Source organism: Eublepharis macularius, chromosome 15 (genome assembly GCF_028583425.1).
Source record: "Eublepharis macularius isolate TG4126 chromosome 15, MPM_Emac_v1.0, whole genome shotgun sequence".
In the NCBI taxonomy this organism is placed as follows: Eukaryota; Metazoa; Chordata; class Lepidosauria; order Squamata; family Eublepharidae; genus Eublepharis; species Eublepharis macularius.
This window is the reverse complement of record NC_072804.1, coordinates 37311716-37321730: the sequence shown is the minus strand read 5'-3', so window position 1 is coordinate 37321730 and position 10015 is coordinate 37311716. Positions and strand designations below refer to the sequence as shown.

Here is a 10015-nt window from a genome sequence, read left to right as displayed (position 1 = left end):
CCCATCATACTCTGCAAGTGACACAGACCGCAGCCATGGTCTTATTGTTAAGGAGAGTTCAGTGTTACTTTTTCATCTAATCAGACTTGTGTTGAATTGCTTCCGCGGACCAAGTTGGCTACAAACAGCTGTATACTTTTTACAGAATCTTATGTTTTGGTAACATTACTTTTGACTCATTACCAACAAATCAGATGTTGACTGTACGAGATAAGTAAACTAAGAAGCAAATTCCTGTTTAACCTAATTCAGCTGGAAGAAGGGAGAGTCCACACTTGGAATTGTAACAATAAACAATCATAAGACATTACAAATACAGAAACCCATCTCGAGAACCAACAAATTCCACCAATACAAGAAGCAGAAATACATACAGGAGAAAAAGTGAGCCAGAGCGCAGTGGCAGAGGATTGGGTCCCCAGAATCTGTTCAGTTAGCAGATGCACCTGTCTCCAATGAAAGGAGATTTTCCCTGAATCAGGGAAAGGCACTTTCTTCTGGAAAGAAATGTCTCTACAAGCAGAACAGATGCCTGAGAGCCAACTCACAAATCATAGCACAGGCGCCATCTTGGAAAAGAACCAGAAGGACTCTGGCTAGCATGACTATGGCTGATAAATGCTTTGGAAGAAGACAGGCCCATTCGCGTCCACTAATTATGACCAACCAGTGACAGCGTCCAGAGCCTTGGTATTGCTAGAGCAGAGTTCAAAAGCCCGCTTTAATAAAAATAGACAGGTGGGAGGGACCTGAGGCATTCTGAATTCCAACTAGTACCCACCAGCCTCTCTCTTTCTCTTCCGTTTTATTCCACAAGATCCTCTCTTTTTTAATTTTATCCCTCTTGTATTTCCTTGTATTGTGAGGGACTTCCTGCCATTGCCATGTCAGCTCTTCCGGTGTTCCAAGGACATGAGCAGGTGTGATTTTGCAGATTTATTGAAGGGAGGCTGACTAGGTGTGGCAAACTTGGGCATGGGGCCCACACAACATTTTCTGTAATGCTGAAATAGACATTTAATAGGTTGTACATCAGAATGGAACAGAGTAACAAAGCTGTCTTGTTATATATTGTAAGAAGAACGCATGGAAGTTTGGGGCACTTAATCTAAAATATGGCAATGGAAGATATCCCTGTAGAACAAGAGTCCCCAACACGGTGCCTATGAGTGCCACAGTGCTCGGCAACACCTTTCCTAGTGCCCATCAAGTGTTTGTAGAAAGTGGGCTAAGTCAGGTGTGGCTTTTGCCTGTGCAGATTTTTAAAAACTCTGCTTTGACAGCAGCTGCCTCCACAGCATAAGGATCTTCACTGCATGACTGAAGGTAAACTTCAGTAGCCATTTTGTGGCTGGCTGCACCTTCTGTGGCAGCCATTTTGTGGATGCACCCACACGCTGTGTCTGAATTTCAAAAGTGCCCACAGACTCAAAAAGATTAGGCATCTGTGCTCTAGAATATTATCTACTCTGCCTAATGGCATCTCGCCACTGTATCAGGTCTTTCGCAACACTTGCTATCTGAGATTCTTTAACTGGAGATAGAAGGAACTGAACCCAGGACCTGCAAAGTTAGCCAAAGCTCCTCCCCCAGATGAAGAGTTTAATAAGGCCTCATGCGATGCTAGCTTCATGAAACTGCTCAGTGCCTTGAGGTCTTCGGTTTTCCAGCCAATTTATAGACTTCTGAGGCAAGCTGGTTACCTGTCTGACCGGAAGAGAATGCCTCCCGAATCTCAGGACTAAGAAGAATTGCCACACCCTACTTTAAATAAAAGTGCAGAGAAAAATGCCTGAAAATTAAGAGCTGTTTTGGTACTGGGCTTGAAGTCTGAGCTTACTGGATATGCTTGAGTGTGTAACCGAATTTTATTCCCGTTGGCTTTGGTTCAATCCTATTCTACATCTCCAAAGTACTGGGATAACACAGAAGGAAGAAGAGAACAACAATGCTAGAAAAAAAATTCACAGAAATTAAGGTCAATGTCTCAATTTCTTCCTCAAAAGAGGACGGCATTACCTCTGAAACCAAGGAGAAGGACAACGAGGAAAGAGAGAGTATCAAACATACATAGAAGATTATCATTTGCAAAGATACGTCGACTTGCCCCATACCTCAAAAATGTAAGGAATGTGGCTTCTGCTCACCTTTAACACAAAATCCCTTTCTAATACGTAGCGCACAGCACTAACAAGTCAAAAAGACATTTCAGAATTCCAAATTCACTGTTCCTACCTGTTCTAGCAAAATGGAATTTATTAATATTACAAAAAAAACCCTTCACAAATCTGGATAAATATGCAGTTTCCAGCTGTAAGACAACAAATCAGTAACAGGGAAAAATGTTTAGATCTCCCTCTTCCCTTTTGGTGCTACATAAGTGCTTCCCGATGGAGGCTTCGCTTTTCATCGGGGTCTGGATCAGCCTCGTCATCATCGGGCGGATCGTTTTCATCCCCCGATTCTACATAAATGGGCCAGTCGTTGTCCGGGTCACTTTTTTCCTGGCCTTCCGAAGAAGGTTCCATCAGACTTAGGTTGATGGGCATTGAATCCTCGTGTGTGGTTGTGACACAAGTGCAGCTGTCACACAGGCCGAAACGTCGCAATCCTTGGGACAGGCTGCTCGTAAATGTTCTTCTGCAGCCCTTGCAGATTATTGGCTTGTTTGATCGATGTACCTGGAAGATAAAATGAAATGGGATGGTAGATTGCTTGACATGTCCCTGGGACACAAAGATGCACACCTGGTCATGATGGTTTCCTCACCTGCAATGAGGATGGGGATTAATCTCATTGCATGTCCCAGATTTTGATGTTGAGTTGTCCCAGCATTAACTCAATCCTAAACATATTTAATTCAAAATGAAGTTCCACCTGTTTCAATATGACACACTAGGCTGGAATACTTAGTTAATTACTGCAGTAATTAGAGCATCCTCTCAAATCAAATGATGTTCTTTTATGGAAGACAGATGTAAAACTTGTCCAGGAAAACGTCAGAAATTCACACATTTGTGCATACCATTACAAGTCATTTGAGGCTCATCTGAGACATTCAGGTTCAAATTCCCACTCTGCCGAAGAATCTCACTGAGGCCATCATATCCTTTCAGCCTAACCCGCCTCACAGGGCTGTTGTGAGTATAAGATGGAGGAGAGGAGAAAGATGTAAGCTGCTTTGGGTCCCCATTGGGGAGATAGGCAGGGAATAAAAGAAGTAAAATACATAAAGAAAAACCTTACAAACAACTTCCTCTGCCTGTCCGACACAGATCAAACTACTGATAGAAACCAATCCAGTAATGGCGGTACTCAGCATTTGGCTCCCTCTGTATTTACCTTTACAGGTCAAGTTAAGATGCTGTTATTTCAGTGTTTTTGACCTGGATGGTAATTTGTAACCTCCCCCTTTTTCATAGGCTTTCACTGGTCTTGGCCATTCTAGATCTCTATTGATTGGCTGTTATATTGGTTTGGGTTTGCTGTTTTATTATTATTGTACTGTTCGTGGTTATTTTATTATTTTATCATTTGGTTGGATTTTGCAGATCTGTTCCACTAGTGCAGGCAACTTCTTCCAGTGGAAAGAGACTTCCCCTGGTGCATTTTGCTTCTCTTCAGCAACAACAACAACAACACTTTCACACTCTCTGCACAGCCCCATCTTAAACCTATCTCTGGCAGACCTCAGCCACGTTTCAGACTTACACTCAAAGCATGGCTCCGAAGGTGTTCTTGCCGGGTGAAGCGTTTACCACAGATCTCACAAGGATACGGCCTCTCGCCTGTATGAGAGCGGATGTGTCGCTTCAGAATTCCTTTCTGTTTGGCTGTGTATGGGCAGAATGGGCATTTGTGCAGCTTGATTGGCACCACTAGAACATCCCCTTTGGAAAAAAGAAACCCAAGATCATTTCAGACATTTCAACTTACTGCTTTTTAAGTGAGCTCAGAATTTGAAAATGATTCTTTTAAAAAAACTTTTTATAGGACACAAAACAGCAGGAGTGGCGATGGAGACCACTCCTGCCGTCTGCTGTGACACGACAGGGCACTGACATGATCGCTTACTGAATCCCATGAAGAAGATTGGGATTCTCTCAAGAAAGAACTAGAATGCATCTAAAGGCTGGGGAAATGCAGTTCAGTTGCAACACAAGCTCCTACCTGCAAGAAAGACATCTGAATTCTACATCACAACTAATCGTCGATGTGTAATAGTTACCCAACTAATGCACTTACCCAACTAATGTACCACAACACACTGCCTGGCAAGACCCCAAGATGTCGAGAGGCCACTGACAGGAACAAAAGGACAAGTGTACACTGACCTGGCAAACCAGGGTCAGCAGAAAATAGTGGGAGACCCCCACCCACATTACTGTTGACAAAGCCCACTTTTCCATAAGCATTAACATGACACGTTGAATCAATGCGGAAATGGCATAGCAGAATAAATCTCCCTGTGAGGTTACACAGAAGATGAGCATGTAGTCTCCAAAGTTGCCCAGGGAGCTTCAGGGCAAATTGGGGAATGGAAGCCAACTCTCCCCCATCCCTTCCCATCAGTCCGACCACTATACAACCCTAGCCCTTCAGAACATACTGTGTTTCTCTCTCCCTTTTAAAACTGCATAACACTACACAAACTGGAAGCCCTGGTTCTGCATGCTCTTACATCGGCTCATAATCCAGCAGAAAAAATGAGGATTTGAGCATATGAAACGAAGGAGCTGCTCATCTGCAGAAGTCCTATTTCAGTTCTGTGCCGCATGCTAGTAAAAATCGAACCTCAGTTCAATGCCAACATGGAAACTTACTCGACCTTTCTAATGAACATCATGCTTAAACCTCTTCCTGCACAAACACAGCCAAGTTCCCTTTCACCTAGTGTCACAGCAATACTCACAAATCCAATGTTTTATTTCCCCAGATATCAATTTGCATTGCTCCATGCAAAATTCAATAAAACCCTTTTAAAAAAAACATTAAAACTAATTAAGCCTTTGGAACAATACGTGTTTCCAATTTTACCAATGGCAGATGGCAATTGGACATTTCTTAAACTGTTTCAAGGGCTGTGGTCACTATTTCTGCAGCACATTTTTCCTCCTTCATCCAGGACTGCTGTTACATAGGCTTTCTGCCAAGTCCTCCTTAGTAATAGCTGTATGAAGATCTCCAAAGAGATTCCAACTTCCACTGAGCTGGTGAAAACAGGAGGTTCAAGACATTGGAGAAAGGCTTACATAGAAAGAAAAGGCAACTTAGTACACTTTGAGCAGACTCTTAAGGATTTCAGTCCTGGAAAGGAAAACTGGAAATAAATTTTTGTTTACTGTCTTTGCTAGCCAAGATTTTTCTCTGAAAGGTAAAGAGATTCTGTTGGGTTGGCTGGCATTAGTATGTTAAAAGTGTTTCCCCCGTTATCCCTAAAAAATATGAATGCCCATCTAAATCCAAGATCAGCCACAAGATTAAATGGTTTTAAAATACAACATTATACTTCAGGTAACCCTTAATTCCTTATTCATCACAATTACCACAGTAATTCAGAAAGGAAGAAATGAGGTCTAAATGCTAGTTCCAAATACAAACTCATTTTCAAATAGGGTATATACGTCTTTCTAGAAGCCGAATAATTCCAGTGCTAAGAATATTGTTTACTGAAATTCATATTCTTTTGTTATGCTGTGAAAATACTGGAGAATACACCTCTCCAAAATTTCAGACCAAATGAAACTTTGCTTCAAGTTCCAGTTCCTGTGGAGGCTACATCAGTCTTCTCAAAAACCACAAGTTTCTCAGGAGTTATTTGTCCTCCAAGCTGTTAGATTGGCCATCCCTCACCCCTAACAATCTTGATCAAAACAAAGACAATTCTATTCATTCTGCTTTTTTAAATTAGCTGGAACATAGAAAGAGTATTAAAAACAAACCTTTCTGTATGGTTTTCAAACATTTCATCGGATGGTTTCATACACCATTTGGGGTGAAAAGCAGTTCCAAAATGTTGTAAACTAATCACCTAAGGAGGTACCCTCTGTATTCTAAAGAGGTAGAATGTGCACATTTCAGAGAGCTATTCGTTATGATGCAGAAATCACATGGAAAGTAGGTAGCTGCCCTGGACATAGTAAAGTCTAAAAACAAAAGACACACAACACCTTTTATGATGGCTAATCAAAACAACCTAACAAAGTACTGTGTTATGCCATTATTGGGTTATTCTCCTTAATAAAAGGTATTCCATGGCTTTTGTTTTAGAAATCTGATATTGTCTAAAGACCTCTTCTCTCACCTGTATCCTCTCCATACCAGTCATTATGAATGTCTATCATGGAACTCATGGGGACTCCAGCATCTTCTGGCCTGCCCTCAAAACCACGGACAAAGTGATGGACCACATCCTCCTTCCTCTGGGTTGCACTGTTGCGCAGCAGGGCTTCCAAGAACTGCTTCATGTGATAATTATTGCACGCCAGATCCATGGCCTGTCCACTATGAAGCCCTTCCTCTATCTGCTCTATGGTCAATGGGGTTGGGTACTGCTGCAGCCGTTCCCCCACTTCTACTTCCACTTCATCTGCATCGAATTCAACTTTAGGTTCCACCACTTTGGGCAGCGAAGAGTTAGTGTCGTCCGGCGAGTCACTGCTGATAGGGTCCCTCACTACAAGCTCAATGGGATGGCAGCTGCTGCATTCCCCACAGGGAGGGTCTCGTTGACAATCTGGAATCCTTTCTTTCTCCTGCAGGGAAGAAACGGAAGCTGAGCACTGGCTCTTTGTGCTGTAGGACGTGCCCTCTCTGGCAGTGTTTGAGGTTCCGCTGTCGGCCTGATAGAAGGCAGCCTCCCTCTCTATTTTTCGACAGATGTCCAGCGAGGACCTGATGTACGTCTTGCAGAAATTGACCACGTCGGTCATCTGCAGATAACTGGCAGCAGACATGACCTCAATCACATTTTCCCCGCAAAGATCCAGCTTCCCTGAATAAAGGAAGTCCAGAATGATAGAAAAGGCCTCGGAAGTCACAATGTCCAAGGAAGCGGTGCTGTGGCGCCCGCTGTCCTGGATGTAATGGATCAACAAGGCTCTGAAGTAACCGCTGTTGGCAAAGAGGATGTTCTTGTGTGCCTTGAAAATCCTCCCTTCTACAATGATGCTACAGTCGCAGAAGAAGTCCCTCTTCCGTTGCTCATTGAGCTCTCCCAAGAGTTTGGTGTAGTAAGATTGCATCTCCATTTCTCCCACAGCTGCTGTTGGGAAAGACTTTTCAGCTCTGCCAAACAGAAGTAGGAAAAGTACATCAGAATGGACGCTCCTTCCCTTTTGTGGATAGCCCCTTCCCCAGTGCAAAAAAATTCACTACATCTGGAGCAAGGGCAGATAATGATGCACACTCCAACAATAAACCTCTGAAAACTCCAGCCTTCTGATCTTCTCACTGATACTAGGCAGCAATGGTCTCCCTGCCACATATAAAAGCTGGACTTGTTTGAACATTTAAGTTATTTTGTAGGTTTAATACAGCATTTGTTTTGTGCTTACAAATTATATTTGATTGGCCACTAGTTGGTCTCTAAGGTACAACTGGACTTGAATCTTGCTCTTGCTCTAATCGACAAACACAAGAAACTGCCTGATTCCAGGCCAGAACATTCGTTTTTCTAGTCTAGACCAAAATCAACTATTCTGTACCGTTTTAACTGGAGATGCCGGGGGCTGAACCCTTAATTTGTTGCATTCCACACCCAAGCTTGGCTACGGAGGCAGACCGAAACACCGGGAAAATGACCACCTGGGCTGAATAACAACAAATATCTTTAAACCACTGAATATATTTTCAACAGCCCTGTCAATAGACAACCAGCAAAAAGGAAAGGCAGCAAGCAGCTGTGCTTGACATCTGCTGCAGATGTTGTTACTCCCCCCCACAATACCACTCCAAGCTGAAACGTGCACTTATTTACAGCATACATTGTTAACGATAAGAGATTAGCAGCCCGAGAGCACACCTAGTGGAAGAATGCTGAGCTCAAGGGCCCTCTTAAAACCCTTTCTGGCTTTAAGACCACCTCCCTCACACACATACAACAACTACCTGAGGAGATCAAATGTATTATTTCTTAAAATGGAATCGGAAAGTAGGCTTTGTAGCAGGAGACCTAATTAATGGCCTTGCAGAATACAGACACAGAGGAGAAAGGCAGAAGATTAACACCTTGTCCCTCCCACGTTCATCCCCTGAGAACACAGAACTCTGCAAGGTGACCCTTCCACACAGAGGGCATTAGGACCAAAGCAGAATCCAGCTCTCCTCAACCATGTGGTTTTTGCAGCATAACTCTCCTGAGGGAAGCCAACCAGGCCTAGGAACAAAGAATTTTCAGCACAGCCAGCAGAGAATAAACGGCCATTCCCAAAGAGGAGCGTCCAGGGAAAGAGGCACTGCTTTCCCTCCTGCCATCTTTTCATCCAGTACAGATCCACCATCCCTTCCAGGTCCCGTCCCCCTTTCCAGCCAGCTGATTGGAACAACTCTTCAACTCTCCCTAAGGCATCCATCCCAGCAGCCTTTCATAAATTAACTGCTTTAGGGAAGGAGTCCCAACCACTAACAAAAAGGCAGAACTGAGTGTCCTAAGCCACCTCACCAGTCATTTCTTACATAACTGTCCACTGATGGGCAGAGGTCTTTCATGGTCTGCTGTTCTTACCAGAATAAAGCTGACTGAATCACACTTGTACAGTTGCGCCCATTTTGCAGGCAGGAGAACCAAGGCGTAGACATCAAGAGGCTACAGCAATCTACAATTTTTTTCTCATTATTGTGGTAATACAAATGTTATTTTTTCTTTGCCTCCCTCTCCCAAGCCCAACACCCAGGTATAAACCTTTTCTGGCTCAAAGCAGGGCTTGCCAGCCAGGTGTGTGAACAGAAGGTAGCCCTGATAGTCCTGTGGTCTGAACATCTCAGTTTCTTCTCCCTCCATCTTCTCACTCCATGGAGTAAAATGTGGGCTAATAATCACCACCACCACCATTCGATTTACATACCGCCCTTCAGGACAACTTAACATCCACTCAGAGCAGTTTCCAAAGTGTGTTATTATTATCCTCATGAAAATCACCCTGTGAGATGGGTCAGGCTGAGAGAGTTCCAGAAAGCTGTGACTGACCCAAGGTCACCAAAGCTGGCTTCAAGCAGAGGAGTGGGGAATCAAACCCGGGTCTCCAAATAAGAGTCATGCTGCTCTTAACCACTACACCAAAGTGGCTCTCTGTCAACCGGTTTACAAAAGTGCAAATATGTCTACAAGAAGGGGAACCAGAAAGCCATAACAAAGATACAGTGCTGGGTTTAGAAGAGGCAAGGGCTCCTAAGAGGTAAAACAGGGAGCAGCTGAGCATGTGCAGAGTGCATTTCCCTTGGCTCGCTTATTTGGATTGTAGGGAGCATTTCCCAGGTTAGAGGGTGCAGCTTCCAGCCAGGCTTAAGTTGCGGCATTGTTCACTTTAGAAACTCAGCAATGGAGAATTCCCTCAACAGGCAACCTACACAACCACAGAATAATGGCACCTAGTCTCATGCCACCTTAAAGACTAATGAGATTTTATGCCATGTTTTTTATTTAATTTATTTAAAACATTTGTATGCCACCTTTCTATGCAAAATAGGGTCCCCAGTGCACTAAATATGAAAACACCAAGAAACAATTTAAAACAAGATTTAAAACCATTTACATTTAAAACATGTAAAATAGTGTTTAAAAACTCAAACACAAACACTAGCAACCAGTCTGTTAGATGCAGCTTAGTGGGCCCTTACTAGGAAAATTTTTGTATGGGAAAAATAAAAAAGGATGCTGAAATGCAGAAAGTGCAGGGTGGGAGGCAATGAGGCAGAATTTAAACACCCCCCACCCAATTTCACAACAGCAGTACTTGGCCATTTGTCTCCTTTGGCTAAACTGGCTTACACCAGAAACAGCTACAGACTTTAGGTT

At 43.3% G+C, this 10015-nt stretch overlaps 1 protein-coding gene across 1 annotated transcript; it reads right to left on the bottom strand.

The window, feature by feature from the left end:
* Positions 1-2314: 2314 nt before the first annotated feature.
* Positions 2315-7250, bottom strand: ZBTB8B (zinc finger and BTB domain containing 8B). The gene is made up of 3 exons (XM_054998808.1): positions 6305-7250; positions 3712-3890; positions 2315-2681 (listed from the first exon to the last, which is right to left on the bottom strand). Exons 1-3 carry the CDS (start codon positions 7248-7250, stop codon positions 2373-2375), a joined length of 1434 nt encoding a protein of 477 aa, XP_054854783.1. The 3' UTR covers positions 2315-2372.
* Between the last annotated feature and the right edge of the window lie 2765 nt (positions 7251-10015).

Bases quoted from the DNA above. Each gene is read 5' to 3' on its own strand.
- ZBTB8B (XM_054998808.1), bottom strand. From the start codon at position 7,250: ATGGAGATGCAATCTTACTACACCAAACTCTTGGGAGAGCTCAATGAG. The intron at 3,891-6,304 runs GTGAGAGAAGAG...TTTTTTCCAAAG, and splicing joins CTGGTATGGAGAGGATACAG to GGGATGTTCTAGTGGTGCCA. The intron at 2,682-3,711 runs GTAAGTCTGAAA...TTTATCTTCCAG, and splicing joins TTCGGAGCCATGCTTTGAGT to GTACATCGATCAAACAAGCC.